The sequence below is a fragment of the Indicator indicator genome, chromosome 9, assembly GCF_027791375.1.
Source record: "Indicator indicator isolate 239-I01 chromosome 9, UM_Iind_1.1, whole genome shotgun sequence".
Classification (NCBI taxonomy): Eukaryota; Metazoa; Chordata; class Aves; order Piciformes; family Indicatoridae; genus Indicator; species Indicator indicator.
In genome coordinates this window covers 24773491-24788561 of record NC_072018.1, presented here as the reverse complement: position 1 = coordinate 24788561, position 15071 = coordinate 24773491, and the positions used below count along the sequence as shown (strand labels likewise).

General features: G+C 42.6%; 2 protein-coding genes across 2 annotated transcripts; both read right to left on the bottom strand.

The window, feature by feature from the left end:
* Positions 1 to 515: 515 nt before the first annotated feature.
* RDH14 (retinol dehydrogenase 14) lies at positions 516 to 4542 on the bottom strand. Its single transcript, XM_054383338.1, has 2 exons — positions 4156 to 4542; positions 516 to 1239 (listed from the first exon to the last, which is right to left on the bottom strand). Exons 1-2 carry the CDS (start codon positions 4513 to 4515, stop codon positions 622 to 624), a joined length of 978 nt encoding a protein of 325 aa, XP_054239313.1. The 5' UTR covers positions 4516 to 4542; the 3' UTR covers positions 516 to 621.
* A 3635-nt stretch (positions 4543 to 8177) lies between these two features.
* Positions 8178 to 13855, bottom strand: NT5C1B (5'-nucleotidase, cytosolic IB). The gene is made up of 6 exons (XM_054383337.1): positions 13727 to 13855; positions 13451 to 13618; positions 11161 to 11290; positions 10540 to 10662; positions 9706 to 9890; positions 8178 to 8583 (listed from the first exon to the last, which is right to left on the bottom strand). Exons 1-6 carry the CDS (start codon positions 13853 to 13855, stop codon positions 8245 to 8247), a joined length of 1074 nt encoding a protein of 357 aa, XP_054239312.1. The 3' UTR covers positions 8178 to 8244.
* Between the last annotated feature and the right edge of the window lie 1216 nt (positions 13856 to 15071).

Sequence of the window (15071 nt, the reverse complement as noted above, 5' to 3'; positions counted from 1 at the left end):
ATGTACTCATTGAATAGCAGCCACATCACTCCATAAATATGACTTTGTGCTTCACAGTTAAAACTGATACAGCTCAGCAGGCTTGTTCACTATACCACGGGGCTGACAAGTCCTTTAATGGCACTCAGAGGCCTAAATGATTACAGTGTAAGACATCAATAAAGCTGTTTAATCAATTTTTCTTTTTTTTTTTTTTTTTGGCTCACAAAAGACAACAATCCTATTATTACTACTATTATTACAATCTCTCTTCAAAACCTTTTTACAGAAGTGTTTCAGCATCTGCATGTTGCCTTGTCCAGCCTGACTACAAGTAGTGGAACATGACAAATATTCACATATATTGCAAAAATCTTTTTGAATTTTTATTTATAAAGCATGAGTTTCCAAGCAGATTTAACCAGAAATTGTATTCACACCTTCGAACTCTTATTTCAGATCTCTTTTGAATGCCTGTTCCTAATAGATTGTCCTTTATTTCAAAAGAGTTCCAGTATAAATCACTCCTCTGAAAAAAAAAAAATCTGTATTCCCACAGCATTTAAAGTGAGAACTTACACTACTGTAAATGCATGTTGCATAGTTATCTGCATTGTATTTTGCAGATATCCCCCCCTGCACTTATTTCAATAAGCCAACCATCACTTCACTGATATCCCACAACTTTCTTGCAACCAAATCATCCATGGCTTTGGGCAGGAGTTCCTCCTCTTTGCAGTCCCCAAAATATTTTCCTGAGACTCCTTCGACATCAGGAGAAGAGGCCAAATAAATAGAGGTCTGGGCTCCTTCCAGAGGTGTTTTGAAGAAAGCCCATGACACCAAGTTGAATAGGGGTTTTGCCAGCAAAGGAATGTTCACGTATCTGCCTAGATTTGTTCTGACAATCCCAGGATGAAGTGAATTGACGGTGACTCCTGTCCCTTCTAACCGACGGGCCAGCTCCCTTGCAAATAATATGTTTGCCAGTTTACTCCGACTGTAACAAAAGCTTTTATTGTAACTTATTTCACTGTTCAAGTCTTCAAAGTTGATCTCTCCATACTTATAAAGCTTTGAGGATACTACCACGATCCTGCTTGGAGCAGAATTTTTAAGTAGGCCCAGAAGAAGGTTGGTGAGCAAGAAGTGACCCAAGTGGTTTACACCAAACTGCATCTCAAAACCATCCTCTGTCTTCATGTATGGACACTGGAATACCCCTGCATTATTTATCAGAACATCCAGCCTTGGCTCTTCCTTTAAATAGGAAAGAAAAAAAATCGTTCAGTTTTATAACTGTCATACAAAACATACATTATATTTAACATTTCTCATTGGCCCTTGTTAGAAATAATTTCCTTCCTAGTTTTCTAAATTGTAACTTCTTGATATTCTCTTAGAAGTATTGCTGAAAAAAACCCTGTAACCTGAACTACCGCTAAACTGTGTACTTGACCTTAGGATGCAGATACATAAGAGCAGGTCTGTAGCTGCTTTTAATGCTGGTAGACAATCATTAGCTTCTCCTGGCACTGCTTTTTCTAGATCAATTCAGTGGTAACTTTTCCTCTAAAAAATAACCTGTGTAATACTTTAATTTATGGCAAACTTCAACCACAGGCAAAGGCTCTACTGTGCAAAAACTGAACAAAAAGCTCACAGAACTAACCTCATGGTTGAAGAAAAAAATGTCAAATTGTAGATCCATTATCTCACTGGGGAGATGTCATGAAAAACTACGCAAAATTATGTTCCCTTGATTCTACCATCTCTAAGATCACTACAATTCATTGTGTTGCTTGGTAACAACTACACAGCAGAATTCCTTATAGAAAGTAATAGCCATGATCCCAAAGCTTAATACAACAATTTGAGTCTAAAAGGGTTAGTCATGAACTTTGGTGTGTCTACCAGACAGTGTCTTCAAATTTCTGTGACTCGCTCAGTACATGCTATTTGATGTTCTGGTTCAGGGCTGGTGAAAACTAAGACTCAAGAAGGTATGTTACACTGTACAGAATCAGGAAAAAAAATTACCAAAGAGAGCGGTATGGATAATTTAAATACATGTATGATACATCATGCACTTCATGCCTCAGCATCCACTCAAACATTAAGAACTCTCCAATCTATGCAGAATAGTAACTTTTTTTTTTAAAAAAATCAGATTAAAACTCTGAATTCAGCAGTTTGATCCACCACTAACAACAAAAGACTGAGAAAGTATCACAGAAAAGGGTTGCATGAATCAGAAACAAAACTATTTACAGAAAAAGCAGCAGGAGTTTCCTTTGCTGCTTGTTTTTCAAACACAGAGCACAGACTATAAGGCAAGATGAGATTATATTGGGTTATTTTGATGATAAAAATAGAGAACCTCAAAAATAAATTTATAACATTTCCCTTCTATTTGACTGCCATTAGCAGCAAAGATACAAAGAAAGCAAAACCCCAAACTGCACTTGGCATTCAGTTAACGATGCTGGCACCCAATCACACAAAACATGAACTACTTCAACCTCAGGCTGGTTTCCGTGGGACTTGAGGTCACTCAGACTTTCATGTAATTGGTTCCCTGAGGCATGATCCAGAGAGCATCAAACTCACTTCTCTTCACCCAAAGGAACATAATGGTTACTATCCATGGTATTTTTTTCTTCTTTAGGGAAAAAAACATATAGTATGACTGAAGGATTTATTTTCCAAGACTTAACACTTAAGTATTAAGAACTCCACTAGTGTTAATTTTTAGGACTCTGAGATTAAATAATCTAGAGTAATGTGATCAGTACCAAGGAGGTAGCTACAATCAAATGCAAGAGCAAAAACATTGTTTTGACAAGCAGTACTATTCCTTGTATCTTCCGAGCTCACTTCCCACTCCTCCGTGGAGCTTTCCAGCATCTCTAAATCTTTTTTTTTTTTTTGCAATGAGGCTACAGAGTGAAAAGATGTAATCCCTTGCAGTTACAGAAAGGAAAACTCCTACAAACTGAGTTAGGCCGTAGGAGTGCATTGGTTCCCCATACTGACAGTATTTAAGTCTTTCATCACAAACAACACAGACATATGTACAAAAAAACCCAAACAAAAAAAAGCACTCCAAAAATGCATCATAGGTTAGAGAAGATACCATAAACATGGGTGGAACAGCTCTTGAAAGTAAAATATTTTTTCTCCAGACATTTTTTAGAAAAGCTATGTGAAAATTAATGCAATAATGTCTGGGGTTTTGTTCTGTTTTTGTTGTTGTTTTTCCTCTCTTATAGCAGCCTATAAGCATCTTTCAGGTACTTAAGCTACTCTCTTAGCAACAGAACTCATTAAGCCTGGCTTCCCACGACTTTGTGTTTCATGACTTCAGCACTATATGGTGAGAGTCTGAATTGAGAGCTTCCATGAAAATGGAATAGCACCTCCAATGGTGCCTGCCTGGTGTCTAATAATGCAGCTTGAACTAATCTAGCAATATGCCTGCCCGGGGGATCAACTGGATGTCCTGCTTCTCCTTAAACTCTTGTTTTCATAAAAGCTGCAGAAATGTTATGCAATTAAAAATTTTTACCTACTAAATTTAGCTACCACTGACCAAGACATTTGAAGTGGGAGTAGGGTGGGGGAGAGAAGGTGTAGTCTGGAGAGGTGGCAAAAGGATGACTTGAGCCTGTAAGTAGTGCATTTGTGAACTTCTATTTCTCTGGAGAAAAGGCTGTGCTGTAAAACTAGGCAGGTTAATGTAGAGTCGAAAACACCGAAAGGAAGGCAAATAATTTATATCATACAGAAACGAGTGTTTCATTTTCAGAACAGAAATGTAGTCCAGTAGCTGAGACTACTATAATGGCCCAAACTGCTAGGAATTTATGCTGAGAGATGATAATTTAAAATCACGGTTCGTTTACTTATACACAGCCCTGCGGTGAACTCGGCAACATCCCGTACTCCCAAACCGGACTGCCAGCAGGCGGAACAAGCTCTGTAAACACGGAGGCCCGAGAACGCCGCCACCACAGCGTTGCTAGTATCGAGCTCATGCATCCCGTGTCTTCACTCAGGCAGCTCGGAGCCTTAACGGCAGGCCAGTGCTGCCCAGTACCTGCCGATACCTCCTACGGGAGCCAGCAGAGCTGAAAGGCCCCAGCGGGCCGCTTTCCGCAGCTGTCCCGGCCGTACCTGAAGGACGCGATGGCAGAAGGCGCGAACGGATCGGAGCGAGGCCAGGTCCAGCTCCCGGACCACCAGCTCACCGCCGTCCTCGCCCTCCGCCCGCTCGCCCACCTCGGCCCGGATCTCACGGGCCGCCCGCTCGGCCCGCGCCCGGTCGCGGCAACCCATGATGACGCGGGCCTGCATCCGCAGCAGCTCGGCCGCCGCCGCCCGACCCAGCCCGCTGTTGGCCCCCGTGATGATCACTGTCTTGCCCCGCATGGAGGCCCCGGCGATGGCCCCGGGCCGGGCCGCGCGCCACAGCCAACGCCAGGCGGCCAAGAGAAGCCCCCCGCCCAGTGCCAGCGCCGTGGCCGCCCCAGCCATTCCGCTGGGCTGAGCGGCGCTCCGCCCGGCGTGGCCGACCGCGCCACCCGCCAGCGGGCCGCCTCCGGGGTGCGTTAGCATTGGCCAGGCAATGCGCCGGGCATTGTGGGGGTTGTGGTCCTGCGCTGCATGACAGGGGCGCGCAGTGCCCGGGATGGCCCATGGGCTCAATCGGTGTGTGCACCGACACTCGGTGGCCTTGTCGGCCACGGTGTGGTCCCAAGAACAATCTAAAGCCAACGGTGTGCCGTGGTCTGAGTTATCTCGGCAAGGCTGCCGTTTCCCACCCTTGCTCCACAGCAGCTGTCCAAGCAGTAGCATGGTGTCCCAGCAGCAGCATGTCCCTCCATGTGTGCAAAGGGTGTTTCACTAATAGTGACGTCCATGTCGGTAAATTGAAAGTACTCGGGACTGATGGATATTACTGAAGCGAACTGACACAGAATGGTGGTACAGAAAAGTCCAGAAAGACCGTTCTGCCAAGTTGCCAGGCTCAGACTGGACTCCCTTGTTTTCTAAGTGTCATCTCAGGAGGCTAGGTGCAGCTGGATCCAGGCTTAGCCCCCAGCTGTAAAGAAGAATTCAGATCCCAGGTTTCCAAAGTGAACAAAGACTGGCTTTGGCTGACAAAAGCTTTCTTTCTGCATAAAATTTGATCTGTTATCAATAATCCTCTTTAGATTTTGGCTGGGATGCCAGTTTCTTCTTCATAGCTGACTGGCATAGGGCTATGAGGGCATAAACTCATGGTACCCTCATGAGTATGAAAACCAACATGGTTTTGGTTTGGTTTTTGGTTTGGTCTTTGTTGTTGTTAGGCTGTTGCTGTTGTTTGCTTGTTTGTTTTGTGGTCTGGAATGTCATTAAGACAGTTCTAGTTTATGTATACAAAAATAGGAAACCCTTTCCCTCAGCTGCCATCGCATTTCAGAAAATTTTCTTGAAAAATTATTACCCACTAGTCAAGTTGTGCCTTGGAGCATTAGAGAATGATTGTACTGGGCAGAGACTACTCAGCAAGCCCAAATCTCCCCAGACATCCAGATTAATCTGGAAGGTACTTGGATGATGAATAAGGCTCCATGCTCCCAACATGCTGCTAGGTGGATATGCAGACAAGCAGCCATCAAGCCTGGGACAGCTGTCTTACAAATAAAAAACAGTGTATGATCTGAACAAAGGGCATTTTGCTCAACTAATTTAGGAGAAATTGGATTGGATATTAGTAAAAATTTCTTTACTGCAAGGTTGGTCAGGCACTGGAATAAGTTGCCCAGGAAGGTGGTGGAGTTACCTTTCCTGGAGGTGTTAAAAAACATGCAGACATGCCACTTTGTGACATGGTTTAATGGACATGGTGGTGTTAGGTCAATGGTTGGACTCGATGACCTTAAGAGGTCTTTTCTAACTGAAACACTTCTATGATTCTGGACTTTAGCCTAATCAGTTTGAATTCTGTGACTAAGATAATTTCACTAAATGTGAACTGTATGCGAATTCTACTATATGAACTCTTTGTATCTCTTCATACATGCATTAGTACTGTCAGGAATGACATTGCAAGAGGCCTTCCTCTTGCACTATTTGTGTACAGGTCAAAAAGATGCAAGAACTGGAAGCTCCTATGCCCTGGCCAGTAGGTTTCATTTTTACTCTAAGTGGATGATTGATTGGAAATAAACATAACAGACCAGGATGGTTCTGTTTCCAGTTTATTCACTAGTTTATGTGTTTACCCTAATGTCAGACATTAGACACCTCTGAAGTCTCACAGGGATCATGGATCCCAGTAGCCTTTCCAGCATCAAGACTGAATTCCTGTGTTCAATGACAGTCAAGTGCCAGCAACTTGTGCACAACATACATTCTTTATGATTTTCTGCACCCAGCCTATACAGCTCTAGCAATGTGTGGATGAAGAAGAGCTGACACGTTCTGCTTCAACAACACGGTACTGGTGTCTCAGAAATTTGCAGCCATGCTGTGATGGTACACACACACTACATATTCCACAGCTAAGGAATATTTTTGTATTCCTTGCTGATTCTGAGCTCTCACATGAAAACATCTGCTAATAACATCTTTTATAATCTCCATTTGTCGAGGTAACTCTATCCCATCCTGGCAGACAATAACCAGGCCTCATTTATTCATGTTTTCCTCACCTCCTGGCTGGGCTAGGAAATGTGATCCGTTTTGGGCACAAAGCCTTTGGCACTTATGAAATTCCAAGAACATCAGAACTCTGCAGTGTATCCCATCAATAACACATGCTGGTGTGAACACGTAAAAACCTTTCTAATGGTGTCTATTGGAGTTTCACGCAGCATCAAGGCTTTTGCCTTTGTTTTCAAAGAACTCTGTTGCTTGGACACAGAGCATTCAGATTGCCTGTGTTTCTAGGAGGAAAACCAAAATTAATGAAATGAAGTTTTCTGCAAGAGTAAGACAGCTCATTTGGAGAGAAGAGACCAAACTTTCTCAGAGGCTAACGTGAGATTCTGGAACGGATTCCCCTAGGAACCACAGATCATCATAAGCCTTCACCAGCTTCTACTCTCATTACAAAGCACATTCTTTTGGTTTTGTCTCTTCTGCTGTAAGCACACAGCAACAATACAACAGGACACTTGTTCCATTAGGGAGAGAAAGAGCACAAACACCACCTGACAGATGTTAATTTTGTCCTTCGGAAGGCACTCAGATACATGGATGACACTGAGATAAAGGAACAAGGCAGAATGGTGTACATTTACATGAATTCATGTTGCAAGAGGCACCTGTCCCCTGGAAACTTATGTGAGGTTGCCAAACTGAGTTCATGCAGATCATAGAACAGCTGTAAATCCTAATGAATCTAGTCAAGACGCTAAGAGTTCCATCAGCAGTGTTACTCAGGGTATATTCTCTTCTCTTTGAAAGGAAAATGTTTTAAAGCTTCAGTCCTTGACCCAATCAAGATACTCATCTATCTCTGACTTCTGCCCAGCTCCAACTCTCTTGGGACTTTTAGTATCTTTGACACTTCCAGTTTTCATTCAAATTTGGTTGCAAGTGGTCACTTCTGGTTCTAAAAATCCAAAGGAGGCAAGAGAGACATTGATTACACAAATTCTGCATACAAAATCATGCTAAAGCCTCTACATAGAGAAATGACAACGTTCTGTAAAGCCAGCTTTATTTGAACAGGAAAAGAGTAAGGAAAAATAAAGGGTTCCTGTAAACACAAAATAAGCTAACATTTCACTGGAAGATAAAACCTTGTGATAACAAACTGAACACACACTTAAAAAACAGACCACCGACAGGTAAACACTTGTATGTAAATTGTGCTTTTGGTAATTTCAGAAACAGTCATCAAGAACTAGCACTGCAGCATGATTTTTGTTATAAAGAACACTTCAACAGTTTTTTAGAGAAAATGTAACTCTTCTGTCTCTCAAAATACATCTCAAGTTATAAAATCAGTACAAATCTTTCCCCAATAACAAAAACACAGTGTTAGATCCAGAGAAGTAAAAAACCTAAACTGCTTAAAAATGCTAATAAATAACTCTGTTAAAATCTTACCTATATGAAAAATATTTCATTTAAAAGCTGTTCTACCCAGAAGGTAATTTTTTTAAACACAGTGCTTACAATATACAAATGTAGACATTTTCAGACATAGGTAATTGTACATTAGAGGCTGGCTGAATTAAGAACATTATTGCTAACGATGCTGTCATGTTACGCAGATTTGTGGTATTTTTGTGCAACGCCATAGGGAACATGCGCAGCTATGGTGCCTAATTTCTGTGCTCCTTCAACGTGAAACATCTGGTCATCAAAGAATATGTGAGGGCGGATTTTCACCAGGATTGGTCCTTTAGGAGCTCCTGCTAGGAAAAGTGCCTCATCAATTTCCAGGCCCCAGCTACGAAGAGTCTTCAGCACTCTGGCTCCAGAGCTCGCCGCACTTCTGGCTGTGACCAGGAAGGTCCTTATGGGACAATTTAATCGTTCATTTTTTGCATAAAACTTCTTCTGGAGTTTCCCTAGGTCTTCCAGAAAACCTTTCAAAGGACCCTGAAGATGAAATACCAGAAGCATATTTAGTATTTGTCCATAGCTCCCAAAATAATTCTTTTATTGTCTTCTAGATTGCTGTTACATAGAGAATTCCTTCCCTAATGCTATGCTACTCAGCAAATTCTCTGTATAATGTGTCCAAACGGGCCTGCAGTCTCACTAGAAATTCAATAATTGGTATGAAACTGATTCTCACTAAGGCTTACAGCATCTTTTGCAATATGAAGTATAACTACAGTCTTTAATGTTCTTTAAAACACTTAATTCTTTTTACTATGAACCATGAGCTGCATTTTTTTTTCTGTGCAAAAACCAGTAAAAGACCCAATTACACATACGTGACTGAACTTTCCAATTGATGACAATATGATGATTACACTCTGATTAAAGGAAGTAATACTTTGGGCCAAACTATGATATATTTCACTGTCCAGTACTTCCATAAATTAGATTTTGAGTTTACACCATTTTAAACAACAGAATTGATCTTTCAGTTTAAGCTAGTATTAAAATACTTGTTTTTTAGACAAATGGCACAGTCCTGCTTGGAATTATGCACAGATATTATCCTGTTTCAATAACCAGAATATCCTAGTGTTTGAAAATAACATTACTTACGTTAAACAACAAACCAAACCAAAAACCAAAACCAAACAAAAAACCCCAAACCCAAAGAAATCAGTAGCAACCTTTCCTTTTTCTAATGATACAAGTAAAACACAACTGTAAATCACTGCCTTACAGAATCATAGAATCATTTTGGTTGGAAAAGACCTTTAAAGTGAAGTCCAACCATTATCTAACTCTACCAGGTGTGGTGCAAAGCTTTTAGCACCACCATCTATGCTTCTTTTAAATACCTCCAGCAACAGTGATTCAACTACCTCCCTGGGAAGCCTTCTCCAGTGTTTGATAACCCTTTCAGTGAAAAACTTCCTTCTAAAATCCAATCTAAACTTCCCCTGGTGCAAGTTCTCTTAGTGAAGTGTGAGATCTGGTGACAGAACTTCGATGGTGGGCTTTTTATGTCAAACATGCATTTTAAAGAATACACAAACACTAGGGAAACTGAAATGAAAATTAACAGATGTTTTGAACTCACTGATTCAAAGGACAAACCTGTGCAAGAGGCTTATTTTCATTCAGCTGTTCATGTTCAAAAAATCTGTCTAATCCTTGCTCTTTGACAATCTGTTCTGATTCATCAGAAAAGAGAACTGCATCCCCATCAAATGCCACTCTCAACTGTGTATCCGAGTAAGGAACATCTTTGTTGGCAGTGAACATTGTAGCTGATGCGATGCCTGGAAATGGACCAGAAAACCTCAGTTAGCCTGTCCTGCTAAGTCATTCATTAAACTGTCAATTGGTTCCAACAATTTATTTGTAGTGACCTTTATATACAGTGAGTAGAAACAATCACTAAAGCTAATTTCTAATGGCTGTTCTGTAACATTTATATATGGAATCTCTTCCATTTGCAGAACTTCTTAGACACTTCCACATAAGAGTATACAAAAACTGTCTCTGAGGTGTGCTGCAAATGAGACAAAGCAGGCAATTCCAACATGACCATTAAATCAACTATTTGCTATTTTTTAGCTCCTTACAAAATGCACAAATTGTTTGGGTTTTTTCTTTTTTTGGTTTAAGTCATATCAAACAGATGACTCTACTCAAGCAGAAGTTGAATAGAGGTGAGTAGGTATGCATGGGAGTTCATTTCCTGTAGCATGGGTGATGAAGTTGTCAGGCTGAATGTTCAGAGAAGACCAATACAGAGAATTAACCTGATTTTATTTGGTTAAGTAAAAATATGTGATAATTTTGCAGCATATAAATTCATGACTTTCTGCACTTGATGAAGCAGCATTATTTTCTGTGAAAGGCACACAATACATTCATTTTTTAACAAGCTCAATGGAGAGATAACAGCAAAGAGTCAATTCAAACCTGCTTCTATCGCTTCTTGCACTTTTTCAGAATCTGCTGAGAGGTACAAGTTGGTAAGATACGCAGTCAGGTAACCAATAGGGCTTTTTCCTCCCGTCATACAGAAGCGTTCAATTGTTAAGCCTAAAGTAAGAAGAGCACAATGTATGACTCTGCCTTGACACGACAAACCTGTAGAAGGAACCTGTGAAAAGGTACACTAGCCCACAGCTGAGAGGAAACTTACAAAATAAAAATGTGTCTACTGTAATTTCAACAAGTTAGACAACTTTAAATATGTTTGGTCAGCCCTTGAGAATTTTTAACAGAAATCCCTCTAAGACAGCTGAATAACTGCTGTAAAGGTGTATGTATGGGAGGGCATAAATAACAAATTCTAGAAGTCTAAGGGCTTCTCAGAAATTAAGATTCACAGCTGACAAATGAAATCCAGAGCTCTGAACACAATTCTGTTTTACACTACCATTATGCTGACACCCAAAAATAAATGCAATCCTCTGAAAAATGGGTGTCATATTAAAGAGGCTGCTTTTACCAAGCCCAGAACAGAAAAAATAAAATTAATTAATTTTATTATGTAACAGCAAGCAGTTTCTACAACGTAGGATTTATTTCACTTACCATAGTGATTGATGCTGTTTATCAGTCTCACGCCCACTTGGGCATGGTTATTAGTCATCAGGACAATATCAAACCGTTCTTCATCGTCAGGGTACAGCTCAAGAAGCCGAGCATTGACATGCTCCAGGGCCTGCAGGTTAAAAATGTGGAAGTCTATAGACAAGTGTAATGTGCCTTGTTTTTTAACACCTGAGGTTTTAGTGATAGGATTGTCTTGAAGAAAAACATGGAAAACCTGATAGTTTAACTTCTTGAACTTGTTTTAATCCTGTCTGGTCTGCTGCTCCCAACAACCACTTTGACTGGATTGATTTGAAAGGAAGCAAGTCAGTTTCTTTTGCTGTTACAGAATTTACTTTATCTCAGAAATCCTTTTGTTTAGAACACCATAATCATCCAGAATAAATCAGTGCACAGTGAACACTGCCACAGTCCCTATTAATCTCTTTTTTATCTCATCCACTTGAAAATTGTTCTTGTGAAATTGAGAAGAAAGCGTTAAGGAATTTATATGTGCAACTGCTCCACTACTTCTTTTGCATGCACAACTGTGAATTTGGGCCATATCCTTATGCAAAGATTCACTGACACAGTTCAGGTGGTCACGTGTTGAAGGCTGTTCTAAAGTAACGTGTACAAAATCATACCCTGTCAAACATGATTACCTTGACAGCACTGAAGGAGACAGATTGATTCAAGACTGCTTTAAAAATAATGGACCAACAAGTTATATCCACAGTTTGGCATTCTTATTTCCTTGACCTTTCAATTGCTCGTCTCAGTATCTATCTGTTCTCTCACCTTATTTAGAACCTTATCCCTTTGGAGCAAAACTTTTTGCTCTAGGTTTATACACAGGCCCCTGCTTTGGGATTGTGAATGGAATTCCTTGTGATTACAGCAGCAAAATCCACAATGAATCATCAAATGAATGCAAAATGGGTTGACTTTGACTAAGCTTTAAAAAGTCAGGCTAGTTGTTAATTGAAACATAGATTTCATAATTAAATTCTGGGAATTTCACTTTCAAATGCACAGCTATGTCATGGAGGACTGTGTTTAGGAAACCTCTTCAGTGAGAATCTGATATAAGACCTAGGAAAAAAATTTTGGTACACAGTCATAACCCATTTCTACTGCTAATACTCTACTGCACTGATCATTTCTTAAAGTATTAGAGAATAAAGTATCCACTGCCCAGTACACTTTACAGCCCAAATAGATCTTGGCCTGTGATCAAATGCTACAAGCATGAGATATAATACTTTTAAGTTAGTATCTTGAAGATTTCAGTAAAGGATTCCAAACAAAAATATGTTACATCTTGCTTTGCCTTGTCTCCAAATATCACCCAACAAATGCACACCTAATGATTCCTGTGACTCATCTAATGATTCTTGTGACTCACCTCATGATTCCTTTAAGCAATTTATGACTCAAAGTATGAAGAGTTCAAATGCAAAAAGCATACTAGAAGGGAACAGACGTCAAGATTTTCAAAGTGTGAGGAGTCAAAACAGTCAAATTTTACTTATATTTATATAAGTGAATTTGACAGAGCTCTAAAAATTCTCATGAAAACTGACTGTGCTTGCTGGGCTGCTGTCTCTAGCTGCCACAGAGAGGAAAAGATGAAGTAAATTCACCAGAAAGTCTAGCCTCACTGGTGTACAAAGTATTTTATGGTCACACTTTTATGTGAAGAACACCTTCGCAATGCTGAATACTGAATAAGGTAAATTTAATAATACTGAATCAACACTGTCTTTAATCATACTAGTTCTATTATAAGTGGAACATAAGAATGGAACGAGGAACTAAGATGATTTTTTTTTTTTTTTTTGCATACGAGGTTGCCACAAACTTAATTTGGGGGTCTATCCTTTTTGAAAAAGACCTCAGAACACGTCCGCTCCGTGTCCAGCAGAAACTGCGGGCTGCTCCTCAAAGCCAGCTCAGGTGCGAAGCAGGGAGCCGGGGGACACAAACCCTGGTGCTGAAGTGAACTGCGGTCCCGATGGCGCAAGCAGTACCGTGATGTCCCGCAGGAGCTTAGAATTAGAGCCGGAGGGAAGGGAGACTGCAAAGCCTCAGAGAGATGTAGAAATGATGCTAGACTCCCCGGCCCAGGCGAGCTCCGGGCTGGGCCGGGGGGGCGGAAATCAACCTCTCGGAACGCTTCCCCGGGGCAGAATTATCTCCGCCCAAGGAAGCTTCGAACTCCTCCTCTTCCCGAAATTTGGCCTTGCAGCATGCTCCGCGCCCTGCCGCACCGCCCCGGCCCGGTTACCTTGACGAAGTAGAAAGCCGGTCCGGGTTTCAGGGTGACGTTCTCGTTGTTCTGCTGGTACTCCACGTACTTCTCTACCCCTTGCTCCTCGTAGATCCGCCGCTCCTCCACCAGATCGAAGAGGGCTCGGGAGGAGACGGCTACCGTGATGGCGTGCTGGGGCTTGGGCTGCAGAGTGAGCGGAGGGTAGTGCCGGCGACTAGCCCCGATCCCTCAGTCCCCAACCTCCGGATACCCGACCCCGGCCCGCTGGCCCGTCCGCCCGCCCGAACTCACCGGCCGGGGTCTCTTGGAAACCAGGTTGTCGTAGAAAGCCTTGGCCGCCGCCCAGTCCTGCTCGGCCTCTTGGAGCCGGATCTCCTCGGCGTCGCTGGGCTGGGGCGCCTCGGGGCCGGATCCGCTCATGGTGCCTATCGCAGCGGTGGACAAGGCTGCGATGCGGTCAGGCAGCGGTGAGCGGGCGCGGCCGGAGCCGGTACCAGAGACCGGGAAGCGGTGCCGGCGGTGGCCGCTCCTCCGGCCCGCCCCGCCCCGCTCGGGCAGGGGGAAGTCACCCGAGCGCTGGCTTTCCCTTCTGCTGTGCCGCGCCCTAGGCGCCCTGCACGGCGCCGTGCTCCGCTGGCAAGGCACGGAGCAGCACCAGCCTCGAGGGGCAGCGGGGCCACAGCCTCCCTGCATCTCACACCCCGGGGTCGGCTGGGCCGCAGCTTCCCTGCTCTTGGCGAGGTTCTTGGGGTGAGCAGGGGCCAGAACTATGAAGGACACCCAGTGAGGGACAGCGGGCACAGACCTTCAGCGTCCCCATCCCAGCGCCCTCTGTGACACGGGCTGCTGTTCTTGGAGCAGTGATGCACATAGCTACTGTAAGCAGCGGCCACCACCACTGATGTGATTACAGCACTACGGATTTATTATTTAGATGCAGGGTCTTCATTGATTTCACGTTAACTGCATCATGTTTCCAGATTTCTTACACAGCATAGTAACAGTGTCTTTAGCAAGGTGGGTTGAACGTGACCCGAGGGTCCTATGTTCCACACAGCAACACTGAAAGTACCTTTTAAAAGACAAGTGATAAACTGTTCTTGTGGCATCTAGTTTGAGTGGGCCTAAACCCCATTATCCCACACAGGGCTGAGGTCTGCTTGTCTAGTAAGAACCTCTCAAATGCTCCTTGCTGCCTCTGCAGACATGCTTACCTGAATAACAGCAAAGGTCCACAAATTGATGAGCTTGAGGAGAAAATGGAAGGTGAGAAAAAAGCAGATTCATTCTGAGCTAGTATGGGATTTGGCACCACAGATCGGCAGCTTTTGCTGATATTGGTAGCCAGTGACCAAGTGGTATGTGTACATCATAGCACCTAGGTGTAAGCACCATCCAAAAAACTGGTAACATTTTGAGGGGCACTCTAAACTTTTCTTCTCACCCTGATCACTGCATAATCTTTGTCAAATTGTCAAGTCTTTGCGCCTCCATCCAGTCTCCAAAAAGCGCTATAACTATTTTTGCTACTTTTGCCTGTTGTGGTTTTTTGCTGTTGTTTTTTTTCAATGTGACTTCCAAGTGAAAGGAGGCTTATGTGATTATACCATCTGTCTGTCATTGCCCAGTGATGCCC